At 42.3% G+C, this 15000-nt stretch overlaps 2 protein-coding genes across 4 annotated transcripts in view; both read left to right on the forward strand.

Annotated features, from left to right (window-relative positions):
• The first annotated feature begins 1622 nt into the window (after positions 1-1622).
• ccdc107 (coiled-coil domain containing 107) lies at positions 1623-8031 on the forward strand. Of its 2 annotated transcripts, none has more exons than XM_063217179.1 (6): positions 1623-1908; positions 2296-2531; positions 2686-2758; positions 3341-3431; positions 4523-4632; positions 5499-8031. In XM_063217179.1, the coding sequence occupies exons 1-6, from the start codon at positions 1767-1769 to the stop codon at positions 5897-5899; spliced, it is 1053 nt and encodes a 350-aa protein (XP_063073249.1). In that variant the 5' UTR covers positions 1623-1766; the 3' UTR covers positions 5900-8031. The 2 variants fall into 2 exon arrangements, with proteins under 2 accessions (XP_063073249.1, XP_063073250.1); XM_063217180.1 differs by lacking the exon at positions 1623-1908 and adding an exon at positions 2092-2158.
• A 4902-nt stretch (positions 8032-12933) lies between these two features.
• The window catches only part of kcnc2 (potassium voltage-gated channel, Shaw-related subfamily, member 2), a 112725-nt gene continuing 110658 nt past the window's right edge, over positions 12934-15000 (forward strand). For both annotated transcript variants that reach the window (XM_063217178.1, XM_063217177.1), the window contains exon 1: positions 12934-13953. In XM_063217178.1, the coding sequence (XP_063073248.1) occupies positions 13396-13953 (558 nt within the window). In that variant the 5' untranslated portion in view covers positions 12934-13395. The remainder of the gene's footprint in view (positions 13954-15000) is intronic.

Consider the following 15000-nt stretch of genomic DNA (forward strand, 5'->3'; position numbering starts at 1 on the left):
CACATGCCTACGACCCCACTATGTAGGCTCATTTGACTTTGATGCCGTAGATCGATGTTGACAAAGCATGTGAGCGAGAAATTGTCGTCACAATATGGGTGTGCATTTAAAGTCGACCATAAATGTGCACAAGATAATGAGCTCGTACCAGTTTGATCTACTAGCACACCACGTGTGAAGTGTGGGGGGACAGGTAGGGAGGAGGAGGTGAAGTGAGGTGCAGTGCAATCAAGGGGTGTGAGAATACACTCGAGTGAGCTTTTAGTCATCCAGTTCAGGGGTGCGTCCCCTCGGAGGCGGTAGACAGACCCTTGCAGACGGGCATCAACGGGGATAAGCAACTGCGAGAGTTGCAAGGTCTGTCTGCGGTCGCATTGATCCCGCGATAGTTTGACACCATGTGACATGTCACCAGGGAATCGTATATGAGAGAAAGATACTTCAGGCTGGTTCTTTTCCGGTATCCATGTAATGTCGGGTGAATGCCACAGGAGACCTTCGATTAGGAGACCTTCGGGGTCTTGAGGTTGAGAAGAAATGGAGTCCCCTTAGTGCTGTAGATGGCGGTGGTGCACTTCTTGTGCAAACACCACAAAAAGAGAGACCGAATTTTGAGCACACTCCTTTGCATTGGATGGACGGAGTTTGACATAGGCCTATCTTACTCTCCTACGATTCTTTCTCTCTTATATTTTTGATGTCACCTGTCTGCACGAGATGATGAGCTTGTACCAGTTTGATCTACAAGCACACCACGTGTGAGGTGTTGGGGGACAGGTGGGGGAGGAGGAGCTGAAATGGGATGCAGTGCAAATTTGTCTAGGGGTGTGAGACAAGGCGCCGCCACACACGTGAGTCAACTGTTGGCCAACCAGTTAATGCGCGTGACCTCAGGCGATATGCAGGCGAGCATCAGCGGAGATAAGCAACTGCGGGAGTTGCAAGGTCCGTCTGCAGTTGCATTGATCCCGCAATAGGCCTAGTTTGACACCATGTGACATGTCACCTCGTCTTCGCAACATGATTGAAATTTGGTATATTGAACAAGAAATCTAACCATCATCTTTGTTCAAACTGCATTGCTGTCTGAATGCGCATGCAGCCGTTACGGAATCTCAAATAGGCCTAAGGATAGTGTCAAATTATTTTCCGAGAAAATGAAGACGGCACTTAGGCCTATAGGCTACAGATCTGAGTTCAACAGTAGGCCTCTGCCAGTAAAGTGAGGCTACGCAAAACCCGGTCTTGTCATTACATATTTAAATTTATAAAAGAAACCAACTCCACAATCAACACAGAAAACTTTGACAGAAAATAGGCCAAATTTTGCTAGCAGATGATTTGTCTATTTGGCCTAGGCCTACAGTTACCACCGCATCAGTTTCAGGCCTAAGCCTATTTTTTTTATCGATAAGACAAATTTTTTTTTTAAACCTGTACAATGACCCAGCCCAGCCAGGCCATGAAGTGAAGCCACAGACCTGGTTAATACAGGTCTGTACTGTGAGTGAAGCCAAGCTATGGCGTGGGGCTGATGTAAAAGCTGTTTATACTCCAGTCCAGCAGAGGGATATAATGAATCCCTCAATACCTTTTCAGATTCAAGTGACACCAAAGAAGACGACACCAAATGTAAACGAACAATTTGACGGTGCCTGTGGTGCTTTTCTCTCTAAACTAATTACATTTCGACGTTACATTTGCAACATTTTGGTTGTCTACGTTGTCCAATAGCTGTATTTATTGGCAACCTTTTCGGGAAAAGGATGGCTCTATCGTCATCTCAGCAAGTTGTCATCGCATTCACAGTTGTTCTGTTTGCATTTGTGGTGTTCCCCAAAATGTTTGGAGGTGGATCAGGAATAAGAGACAGCTCCAAGGCGTTTGATCAACGACACGGAAGAAAAGGTGAGTTGTTTGTTTGCATGCATAGTTTGCTAATCTATGGAAGTAACCGGTTTCCACGTGTCAGATGTCAGCCTTCCACATACATCCTTAGCGACATCAGCCTATACATGCGTCACATAAGGAGAAAGGAAACGTCTACTTTACAAAGTGTGGTGGGTTCTTGTCCTTGCTTTTTTGGCACACTTAGTGCATTCGCTCGCTGGTGAATGAGATCGTTTCAGACCCTTGATTGTCTCGTTGAGTGACTACAGTGGGTTCACTAAACTCGTGTTGTTGTTGTTGTTGTTGTTGTTGTTGTTGTTGTTGTTGTTGTTGTTGTGGATGTGGATGTGGATGATGACACGTTTAACCCACTGGGACTCTCAATATTGTACTGTGTCCTCATAGGTCCAGGACCCGGGGCTTTGAAGGGGCAACACTTTAACATGAACCCTGGCTCGCACGCCAGCCATCACGGCCATCAGACTGCAGAGAGCCTACAGCAGATGCGGAAGATGGTTGAGCAGGAGATGAAGAGCGACAAGTACAAGTCCACCAGCAACAACAACAAGGGCTACGTCTTCACACTCATGCCCATGTATGCCATTGGCGTAGGGCTGTTTGCTGTGTACAAATTCATGAAGGTGAGGAAAAGTATTTGCCTCATTGTCACCTTTTCTTGTCACCTAGAGGCAACATTATTAGGGAATGAATGACCCCCCCCCCTTTCACACACGCGCAGGCACGCACGCACACACACACTCAACTGAAATCCTGTTGTGATTGTTATTCTCACAGATCAAATCAGCTGATGATGCACAAGCCCAAAAAGAGAAGGTCACGAAAGGGGCCAAGAAGTCTCAGGAAACAGGTTTGTTTATGTCCACATTCGTTTTTATTTATGTATGTATTTATCAGATTTTATATTATTTTATTTATTTATTTATTTTTGGCGGGGTGGGGGGTCTGTTTGGGATGAATTTGCTTAGAGTGGCTGGCTTGTATTTGCCTATTTCATAAAGCTTAAACCACATGGGTGATGTGGGATATTGTTGAGGCAAATGAGAACAGGGTGTGTGTTTGTGTGTGTGGGTGGGTGAGCGTGTGTGTGGGTGTCTGGTGTGTGTGTCTGTGTTCGGGCGTGTCTGTGTGCGTGTCTGTGTACGTGTCTGTGTGCGTGTTTGTGTGTGTGTACGTGCACACCTGTGTGTATCATGTGTCTCTGCACACCTGTAAGTGTTATGTTGTGTGTGTCTGTGTGCGTATGCTCCTGTGTGTTGGTGCGTGTCTGTGTGTACACCTGTCAGTAGTATGCCTGTGTGCATATGAATTTGTGTTTACACAGCTAGCTTTTTCCTCCATTGACCATTCTCCATTGTGTCTGTGTGTGTGTGTGTGTGTGTGTGTGTGTGTGCATGCGCGCGTGCGTGTGTGCGTGCGTGCGTGGTGGCAGAGAGCCAGTTGAACGAGTTGGAGCAGCGGTTGGCCCAAACGGAGAGAATGCTGAACTCCATCCTCACCCAACTAGACCCTTTGACAAACTGGTAAGTGGACACACACACACACACACACACACACACACACACACACACACACACACACACACACACATGCACACACATACACACACACACACACACACACCTAACCCCTTTCCCAAACATTAAATTGAATTAAATCAAACATTAAAATAACATCTTCAAAGTTCAAACTGTCGGACGGCATTGACACACTTGTATCATCATCATCATCATCATCATCATCTTCTTCTCTTTTATACCATCACACTGTTTTTGGCATGGTCTGACCTTGACATTATGCTGTCACCTGTTCTACCTGTTCTAAGTCCATGAATGTGAATAGACCACACACATGGGATGACCAAGATCCTTTCAATCTAATTATATGAATAGTTCTTCACATTGTGTTAAGTGATAAAAAATGCTGTTTTATCATATTCTATATGTCAATCAAGGACACAAAATGGTAACACTTCATAATAAGGGATGCATAAAAATAATTAACCAATGATGAACGAAACATTGTCACATGTTTTTATTATTTGCTAAGTTTTTACAAACTGTTAAACAGAGTATTTTTTTTCAAAGGAAAGAAGTCTACCGCACACATTCTTGACTTTATGCTCGTTTTATTAGAGCGAACAATGCGAGCCTGATGACGCACTGAGGCGAAACGCGTTGTTCGCTCTAATAAAACGAGCATAAAGTCAAGAATGTGTGTGGTAGACTTCTTTCTTTTGAAGTATTGAACATTCCTGCATCTACCAGCACCTAGGAGCTGTGCATGGAACTCTGAACTGTAGAGTATTTTTTTATTCATCTACAAAAATTGTGATTGTTTGATTAAAAAAAAACTTGCCAATAAAATATTAACATAACATTTCAGACTCATTTATACATTTATGTTAATGTTTTGTTCATGAGTTAATTATTTACTAAGTGTTTATAATGTTTTTATGCATCCCTTATTAAGTGTTACCCACTTAATGGACAGTGCCTATGAGTACTCAGTTGCTTGATGATGGTATCACAAGTTCCTGGATCCAATATGACTGCAAAAGCGAGTACAGTACTAGTATATTGTAATAGCTTCTATTGCATTTCTTCTAAAACAGTGTGAAGTCAGTTGCCATGGACCAGAAGAACGAGATCATGTCTCAGCTCCAGTGTATCCGTCAGCTGATGAAGAAGAGAGGCATGGAGTGTCCTCCACTCAACATAGAAGGTAATTTGCTTACGGCTTAAAGCCCCACCGGGCAGCTTTGAGTATCGATCAAACGTATCTCAGACAGTGCTCTGTCCGGATGGGCTGCTTCATCGAGCTGAAAGCACAGATCAGGGGCGATGAACGCAATGGGAGATCATTTTTAAACATATCCATAAATCCTAATTTTAAATGAACAGTCATAGACATTTAGCTTTGACATTGGCTACAAAACCTACTCCGGCCAGACCTGTAAATATTGGTATATTTACTTGGGAAAACATTAAGATCATATTTGTGAAAAGGCAGCATACTCTTTGGAAACAAATTACTAAACTAATGAAGTTACATACAGTACCTCTAAGCAACCGACAAGGATTTCTGCATGTTTGGCTACACAGGTGTAATGTGTATGCACAAATGTTCCTGTGACTGAACTTATTTGCTGACTGTCTCAGTTCAGTATATCACAGCCGGTCTGTTTTGCTTATAATTTGAATGCATGTGGGCAGGATGATTTACACCATAATTTTGTGGTCTGTGCCATTTACATTGAGTGGACACACGTTTTTGCAATGTTGGTCACGTGGTGAATAGTAGACAGAGGATTGCAATTTCAAGTCAGTTTGGTTTTTATAATCCTAGTCCATTAAAATTGGGTCCAATAAAATCTGTTTTTATGTTTTTTTTTCCTGCTCAATGCATACATTATGCGTATATCATTAAGATCAGTAAGCCGATTGTGTGTGAGTGTGTGTCTGTGTGAATGTGTCATATGTGTCTGTGTGTATGCGTGTGGTGCTGTTTCAGAAACCAGGGGCCTCAAACAAGGCTGATAGACACTCGTGTGTATGTTGTACAGACAGTTCCCCTGTGTTTCTCCACAGAACCGGCCTGCCAGAAGAACCTGGATGAGCTCATCGAGACCCTGGCAGCACAGCAACAGAATGTTCCAGAAGCCGAACAGGAGGCGGAACAGGCACTAGAACAGGAAGAAGGAGGAGACACGGTTCCAGAAGTAAATGCCTCTGACCTAGTGAAGACGTCAGGAGGAGAGATGGATTCTGAGGCGATTGCTGCTGTGGACACAGAGGAGCAGGGAGATGGAGAGAAGGAAATGAGGGAAGAAAAGGAAAAGGAAGAGGGAGAGGGAGAGGAAGAGAATGACCACAGCATGCCCTTGCTGGAGGAGTGTTGTGACATCTCTGTAGAAAACATTGGAGCCGTGTCTGGGAATGATCTAGAGCGGTCTTCACCCGTGTTGCGAAGACGCAACAGGCCAGAGTGAATAGCATTGCTGTCTTCCAAACAATATTTATTTATTTACTATTTATTTTGTCCTCTTTAGACATTATTTCAAGAAATCTTGTCTGTGTGTGTGTCTATGAAATTCTTCGTTTTTACTATATATACATATTTCACACTACTTTGATATTTTGTTTGGTCCTTTAAAAAAAAAAAGAAAGAAGAAAATTGGCCCTTTTCTGTCTTATTCACGTTAACATTCTAGAGCTTTATATTTTGTCTCAACATTTTACCTCAACATACGACATCATTCAATAATGCCACTTATTTTGAGTAGTGAACTGAAATCTTGATGGTATGTGCACGCCTTTTAAGTCACATTTCTTTTGTAATTAACCAATATGAGCATTACACTTGTAAATCTGAGCATGTGAAGTGTGACCATGCCCAATGTCATGAAAGTTCAAGAAGGCTTTTCAAGTCTTCATTTCTCAATAACTTATTTGAGGTGAGTGAAAATCATTCTGCCATTTCATTTCATTAACTGTTATCGATACAAATGTCTTTCTCATGTAATAATGTTGGAATCCCAGAACTATTTTTTAATGCATGGAGACAATCGTTTATCTTTGGTTTTTACATGTGCATTACTACACTGTCTTTCTGACATATAAGCTTTAAGCAGCCTGACGCTGGTCTCTGAGTTGTGTACGTCAGTCTGTAGGTTGTGTACAACAGTTTTTCCTGTTCATGTCTCATTGGTGAATGCAATTCGTCTAACCAGACTGATTTGCATGTCTCTTCTGTTCTAGAAGTTGATTTGCATTGCTTGAAAAAACAAACAAACAAACAAAACATATAAACTGTTTGTTAAGGGCATGCTTCCTCAGTGAATGTTGTAGACAAAACTTCCACCTCCTGGTCCTGTCCGGCAATATGTTCTCACGAATTTGCAAAAAAGTGCAAAAACATATCTGTACAACATATATACACCTTTTCCCCCTTCTTTTTTTCTTTCTTTTTTAAGTTTTTCTAAGGATCTGAACTCAGGTGATTGGCCTCTTTTGGCTGGACTGGATGTTAAGTTGATATGTCTAAAGAGTGAAGGAGATTTTACTTTTTTTCGTCCAAATGTCTGTGATCAAATCCTTGTGGAACCAGCTATTTCACAATTTGACAACTGATAACTCACCAATGTTGTTGGTCAACACAAATTCCAACAATAAAATAATTCTCTGTATTTTTTTTTTCAAGTTAAGCTGAGCGCATCATGTTTTGAAATACAATGTGACACCTTTTGTGCAATGCTGCCCAAAGTGTAGTTTTCAGAATTTCCTTGTTAGAACTCCTAGTCAATTATTTCATCGTTGTACTGAAATTGCGGGGAGATTTTTATGCTTTTGATATTGAGAAGCAAGCGATTACTCGCATGACTGAGTCTATTTCCAGTCTAAACAAAAGTTGACTGAAATGCATTTTATTGCCTTTTGGCTTAGTACAGCTCTGCTCTTCACTGTTGTCTGCATGAATTCACTTGGTCTCATAGACAGCTTGGAGTGTAAATACTGTAGGCCTATTGTATGTGTCCCTGTGTCAAGCTCTCTTAGACTGGAGATAGGAGGTGGTAGTGCCACTACTAATCTGGTGTTGTCATGTGTGAAGTGTACGTTTCAATGTGCTTATGTGACAAATAGTACTTAAGCCTTATGTGAAATAATGTTGTTTTTTTTCTGCTGTCCTAATTTGTAGCCTTTTATTTGTTTGTTTTGGTCTAAATGTCTGTTTCAGGAATGTATGGAATGGTGCCCTGAAGTACTCAAATCAGAACTTAAGTCACTGAATACAGAGATGAAGGAGTATTTGTCTTCCATTGCTTACATAATACTAACTTGTATAAGGAGTTTCTGTTACTTTGAAGGATTGATAATCATGTCAAATATTATACTGAGGTAATCTTCCATTTTACTCTTCTACGGTATATTGTTTTTTTGTTCACCTTTTGTTTTATGTGGAAACTTAATTGAAGACACTTTTGTTGTGGTGTTGTGCACCTCACCTTTTATTTTCCACAGGCTGTAATGTTCAGTTTTATATAAATGGTAACGACGGTGAATATCATTCAAGACAAGAGAACATACTGTATGCCTTACTTTAATACAAAATTATGCAAATCTGTGACGTCTCCCTTCATTTCAAACCATTGCAATGATGAGTTTTTCTTGTCAGAACAGAAGTAGGCCTAGATCCACAGCCCACCATATGACATTACATTGCACATCTGCCCAAACCGACTTACATTTATTACAGGGTAATGGTTTCAATGTGGAGCAATGTGAGGTTAGGAGCCTTGTTCAAGGGCACTTAAGCCATGGTGGGAGGTTAAGGGTGGGGCGCAAATCTCCAATCCTCTGATGTATTAGTTCAATTCCCTTACAGTTAGACCAGGTGCCCCATATATTCCCAGTATGTCATTTGTTCTGTGGATTAAAACAATACTTCTTCTCATTACTTGAAATTATTCTTGGCCCTGATATGAGTGACTAAAAAAATTAACACACCTCAAATCATTGCACAGTAGGGATCAAATGAAATGCACACATTTGCAAAAGTGTAAAATAATTTTTAGACATCATTTTCTTTTATTCTCAAACAATTTGTTTAAGGAACTGCTTGCAAGGCGAATCATACGCTCTTGGCATTTTTGTGCATTCACAGTCATGTCTGGCACCTGTGAATAGCTCATATAAAATGAGTACTAACCTTGGTGTCCAGCAGAGGTCGCCATGACCTAACGAGTTTTCCCCCTTATCAACGAAGAACACCATGGCCAGGGTGAAAGACAGCTCCAGCTCATGTTTGTGTAGAGGGCTAGAAACCCGTCACTTAGCTTTTGTGCATTATTTAGCTGAAATTCTACAGAAAAATAGACGGTGTAACTGGTATAATAAAGCCAGATAGCATCAGGACTGGTGGTGTCCATATTTCAAAGTTCAAAAGTTCAAAGTTCTTTATTTGCCATTTGTGCATGGACTAGTAGTCCAGGCACATAGGAGCAATTGTGCAGGTCCTCTGAATAAATAGAAAAAAGAGAAAAAGACAAAAGACATTTAAAAAATATATATATATTGAAAAAAATCAAAGTCAAATGTTCTGTTTTGCCATCATTCCAGCCTGATCTCCAAAAATGGGGGATGGTACAGATTCTAAGGGCCCAAGCACTGAGAGGGGCCCTTAAGGGGGCCCAAAATTCGAATCTTTCATGGGGCCCAACATTTCTGGCAGCGCCCCTGGTAGGGATACTTTCCATACTGTGTCTCAGATTTTATGTGCAGTGCTTGTGTCTGAGCAGAGAGTTAGCTGGATGGAGTGGGTCTTTAGATGATTCTGTATGCTCTCTTCTGGCTGCGCTGTTCATACGGTACATGGAGTTCATAGAGGGAAAGTTTTGTGCATACAGGTATAATCCTCTCCACAGTCTTGACTACTCTTTGCCGAGACTTCCTTTCAGCCTGTGTGGTGTGGCTGTACCCGGTGACGGTACTCTACACTAGTCCTCAGTAGGCCTGGGTGAGAGGGCGGTGGTTCAGTCCAGCCCTCCTAAACATCCTTACAAAGTACAACATTTGCTGGACTTTTTTCCATTTTGGATGTGGTGTTCAAGCTCAAGCTCAGGTTTGATGTTATTTGCATGCCCAGGAATGTATGGCTTATCATCACCTCTGTCCCTTTAATGTGCAGAGGCTGTAGGGGAGGAGGATGTTTTCTGGAATCCATTATTATTTCCCTCATCTTGCCGGTGTTGAGGATGAGGTTGTTTGTCTCCCAATAGTCAATTATGTAGTTTATAACAGACCTGCACCCTGACTCGTCCCCCTCTTTGATGGTTCATCAGCATACTTCATGATGATGGTGTTGTCATGGCTTGAGAGACAGTCATGTGTATATAGGGACTGAAGTAGCAGCCTGGTGGAGACCCTGTACTAACTGTGAGGTCAGAGGACCCCCCCCCCCCCCCCGACCACACACACACACACACACACACACACACACACCATTCTCACCACCTGTGGTCTCTTTTTATGGAAGTCCAGAATCCAGTTATAGGTGGATTCTTTGCATCAAGTCTGTGGGCGTCTGAAAGTTGCTGTAATATCTTACCCCCGTTCAATAAGATGGGATACAACTCGTTCAAAACACATTTAAAACAGTGGCTTCGACTAACTGTCATGTACTGCACATTAGTGGTGTGCATTGGCACTGCCCTCACGATTCGATTCGATTACGATTCGGGACGTAGCGATTCGATTCGATTCGATTCTACAATGCATTGCAATGCATTACATTTCTACTGAAAGCAAAGCAAACGTTTCATCAGTCATGATGAGGCAATACAAGTAGTCAGATACTGAGCAACATTTTATTGGCTATTTTCTGTATCAGTCTTGCAATTTTCAATGCTTTGAAGTGCTTTAATTTAATTTAACATTCATTTGCTCCTGAACTATCCACAGAAGTAATTGAAACTTAAAAAATGTGCCGCACCGATTCTGCATTGAATTAAATTGTCCATGCCCCGCATTGCATTGCATTGCCGAATCGATTATTGTTGACACCACCACTGTACGTGTATGTCTATCATTATGGTGTTAATACTGCTGTAACATTTAAAAAAAAAAATGTCTATATAACGGAAGCCAGCAAGCAAAGTTCAGCGGTAGAACGTTAGTACCGGAGGACTGAAACATTGACTGATGGGTCGCAGGTTCGAGCCCCAAGTGGCGAAGTACAGGATGGCCTCGGTTTCATACAGTAGCCTATACGTGTAGATATCATCTCTGTCATAATTTTAGTTATTTGATTTTTGTTGTTTTATTTTTGTTTTTATGTTCATGGGTTTGTGTTAGGCATTACAGACGGCTCATGGGCCGCATATGTAGGCCTATTTGACTAATTCTGGGAAAATTACATGATTATTTTCATATGTGCCACATGTTCAACAATGTGGTCGCCAACAAAATAACCATAACCATTTTCGATACATATCCAGCAGAATAAGCCACCAAGTAAAAGCTCTGGCATGTGCCAAATGTTTTCCAGTTGTTCTATTTAGGTGGTTAAATTAAACCGAACTGATCACTAGTGGTGACTGAATAGCTCAATGGGTGGTAAAAATGTTCCATACTATAGCCTATGTTTGTATGTAGTAGGGCCTATTAAGTTCAAGAGTCTTGCAATCTTAGATTTAGTTGAACATTCAATATGTTTTATTCTATGTAGGCCTAACTAATAGTGGCGTGCACAGACATTTTGGGGGCCAGGTGCTGGTTTGGGTGGTGGGGGCATGTGGAACTTCCGGCTGTGTTATTAGACTATTGGTCATATTGGGACATTGTTGTCACATGCTTTTGATCATGACGCATTTGTAGACTATCAATCATGTCAACTTGGACCACAGTACATCGTGACAAAAAACTTTCAAAAAATAACTTTCAAAAAGACGCATTTGCACACCTCTGTAGTTGGGCAGGTGCGTATGATATTATCCCTGTGGGATTGTCATTCAAGTGTAAAGAAATCCTGCACACTGCACTTGCACTTGCACTTGCACCTGGACTTTACCTGGAGAAGGTCTGATGACTGAAATATTATATTAAAGTTTGTTGGTGGGAATGGACAGTGTGCGGGATTTCTTTACACTTGAAATAATAACTTTCAAAAAATGTTTTTATTTTATTTTTTTAATGCAGCAGGGCAAAGGGGCAGGTGCTTTAGCACCACCTTGTCCCTTTCTGTGTACACATATGGTAACTAACAGGGGTGTAAGTAGAAGTAAAAGAAATGTCAAAAAAAAAACATCAATGAGTAACTGGTCTACCACAACTAGACCATTGTACCCTCTGCGGAAATGCAGTCTAGTTTTTTGTTGTTGTCTTTTTCAACTTTATTTGATAGGACAGTGTGAGAGGTGTACAGAAAGCGAATTGGGAGAGAGACGGGGAGGGGTCAGCAAAGGACCCAGTCCAGGAATCAAACAGCCGCATGGCAGGCAAGTGCCCTACCGGTTGGCCATGTCAGGACCTACACTAGGAATTTAACAGGCTACATTTACTTCTGCGTTGGACTTCTGTTATGTCTAATGCATTGACTACACCTACAGTATGATATTTCTAAATGCAGGGCTTTTTTATCCACTTATAACTCCATTCTGGCAGGTGTGTTTTAGTGGAGATATTTTTTCAACCAAAGTTTTGAAGTGAGATTTATTCACCAAATCAATGCTCTTTTAAAAGGATCCATATAGCATACTGTAGGCCTACACAGCTTATAAGTAGGCTATACGTCGGCCAACACGTGTTAATTTAGTTCAGGATATATTTATATACTTGCAATGCACTAACAAAAGCTGTGTAGGCCTAGGCCTACTTGTTCTCTGACCTATTTGCACATCGGTTTCAAATGTTGTAGTATTGTGGCTGACTGCTAAAGCCACCAAATAATTTATTTTATGAATCATGTCCCCCTCTAGAGGCAATTTTGCGTATGGCCACCTTAGGCACACGCACCACTCTACAATGTATCGCATTCAGAGTATCAGTTTCCCCTCACTGCTTGAAACGCCACAGTTTTATAGTGTGAAGACTATTTTAAATCTGAACTATTTCTACTGACAATCTATTTTGCAAAACGACCTGTTTTGCGCTTTTGGGATTTAAACGTGAATCGTGTGGTGTTTTGTTATTGCTGACCTGAGTTTCAGTCGTGTAAATACCGTTGCAGCAACACTGGGTGAAAACAAAGGTGGTGAAAGGGATACAGCGTTTAGCGAGATCACAGCTCCTAGGCCTACTGTCAAAGTCAAATGTCATGCCAAGAAAAAAACACCCAATATTTTTTGGATATGTAACATTTGACGAATGTAACTGCACTAAATCGATATTCGAGTTAGCAGGGATATGCCTCAGTAACATTCAACAGTTTGCTGAGCCTCGAGAATGCACAGAGCACTGAAATGGGCGTGCGTGTGAAGCCACACTCTGTCAGCGCTCTGAAAACAAAGCACGCCTTGAAGGAGGGAGAGTAGAGTCTCGGCGTTGGTTGCCCGTGACGCCGCTGCTGGAGTAACGCACATTTGAAGACTGATGGGAGGAAGACAATGAAAAGACGCATGTTCATGGTTCGTGTAGGCTACAACAGCGCACGCTGTTGAATCTAACAGATACATCTACAACTAGTGGGGAAGAAATGCAACTGTCGAGAGAGGGGGAGAGGGCAATGCCTGTTGGAAAGTAACAGTGAAGGAGATTTACCAGACACTTTTCCAAGAGTCTCCAAGAATGTGTTTTTGCCCAGTTGTAATCTGCATGTGAAAGAAGGATTTTTTATTCGTTCAAGGAGTGTCTGACTGCAACTATTTTGCTTATTTATGTCTGGAGAGCTATTTGGTGCTTGACAACATATTGGGTGGGTGCGCACCTTAGCTCGCCGTGGCTATCGACTGGCTCGATACTTTCCCCAGCAAGTCATGTCTTACCCACAGATATGGGTAAGTTTGACGACAACGAGAGGATAATCCTCAACGTTGGGGGAACCAGGCACGAGACGTACCGAACCACGCTGAGAACCCTACCGGGCACACGGCTGGCTCTCCTCGCTTCCGACTCTGACATCGAGTCCGTTTTGGATCACCTGCAACAAGTCCCTGGCTTCATAGAGTATAACGCGCGCAACAACGAGTACTTTTTCGACCGCCACCCTGGAGTTTTCGCATATGTCCTCAACTACTACAGGACCGGGAAACTTCATTGCCCGGCAGATGTCTGCGGTCCGCTATTCGAGGAAGAACTGTCTTTTTGGGGCATCGATGAGACGGACGTCGAGCCTTGCTGCTGGATGACCTATCGCCAGCACCGGGACGCGGAGGAGGCGCTCGATGTGTTTGAAATGAACGTCGACAATGGAGAGGACGACGAAGAGATTGGCAAAAGACTAGGGATAGAAGACGTATCACCCAACCATAACGAGCTCGGCTTTTGGAAAAAGTGGCAGCCAGTGATGTGGAATCTATTTGAGGACCCCTATTCTTCCAGGGCTGCCAGGGTAAGTAAAGAGGCGCGCTTGCGAGGCTGTGTAGAGGTTTGAGCGCTATTTACGAGCGCACGACAAAAGTTCCCCCTTCTCTTGTTTGTCTTCCCTACTCACTCTTTCTCATCAAATCATCGCCCCATACCCCAGAGTTGTAAATATACATCCATTTTATGGCCCCTAACAGAGTGAAGATGAAACAGTTCACTGACTAGTGCGCTCTGAGCGCACGTCTGAGCGCACGTTGCAACGTTGTCAGAGTACACTCAGACCTACTGCGTAAACGCAATAAAATGACACTAGTAAATCACGCACGCAAGGAACCTCTTTAGATGCATAACTATACCATTAATGAGGTGTATGAAAGACTGTTTCGATGAATTTCAGCTGCCCACTGAAAGCTAGCAGAGATTTCAGTCTATGCGTTCTTGGTTGGTGGTATAGACAATAAATACCATCACACTGGCATCAAAGTTAGACAGTAGGATTACACATCTCATAATTGTGCGTGATAACCTATCTCCTTTGATATCTAATGTGGTGGAGGATTGTTTTGAATAAGCTGAAGGTGTGTTACAGTTTAGCAAGGATTCAACACACTAGCGAACGACAGAATGACATCATCATTTTACATATTTTTTCCACCCCAAAATATGCAGGGCTATACCAGGGGCAACATTGTTCCTTTGAATTAAATTGCTATAGGGCGCATCGTACACCTTACATTTAGAAGCCTAATTATGGACACCCTCTCCCCTTGTAGTAATGTAGTAGCCTAACATTGGTCAGAAACTCCATATTATTTTGTTTTCCACATTAGATGTTTTAGTTTAGGGGCAGCTGTTGCCTAGTGGTTAGGGAGCTGGCCTTGTAAGGTTGCAAGTCCTGCGTCAATAGGAAGAATGTGGGTAGTATGCCGCACTGTCATGCAAGGGGCAGACGTGTCCTTGAGCAAGGCGCCCAGCCACACAGTGCTCCAGAGTAATCAATACCTTGTGCCTAAATAACACTTTGATAAGTGCCAGCTATGTGTCTGTAGCCTTATAATGCACACCGCTCCTC

The sequence above is a fragment of the Engraulis encrasicolus genome, chromosome 15, assembly GCF_034702125.1.
Source record: "Engraulis encrasicolus isolate BLACKSEA-1 chromosome 15, IST_EnEncr_1.0, whole genome shotgun sequence".
In the NCBI taxonomy this organism is placed as follows: Eukaryota; Metazoa; Chordata; class Actinopteri; order Clupeiformes; family Engraulidae; genus Engraulis; species Engraulis encrasicolus.

What these genes read in the sequence shown, in the direction of transcription:
- ccdc107 (XM_063217179.1), top strand. Translation starts at nt 1,767, where the DNA reads ATGGCTCTATCGTCATCTCAGCAAGTTGTCATCGCATTCACAGTTGTT. An exon ending in TCAACGACACGGAAGAAAAG is followed by an intron (nt 1,909 to 2,295) that starts GTGAGTTGTTTG and finishes GTGTCCTCATAG; the next exon opens with GTCCAGGACCCGGGGCTTTG. An exon ending in CAAGAAGTCTCAGGAAACAG is followed by an intron (nt 2,759 to 3,340) that starts GTTTGTTTATGT and finishes GCGTGGTGGCAG; the next exon opens with AGAGCCAGTTGAACGAGTTG.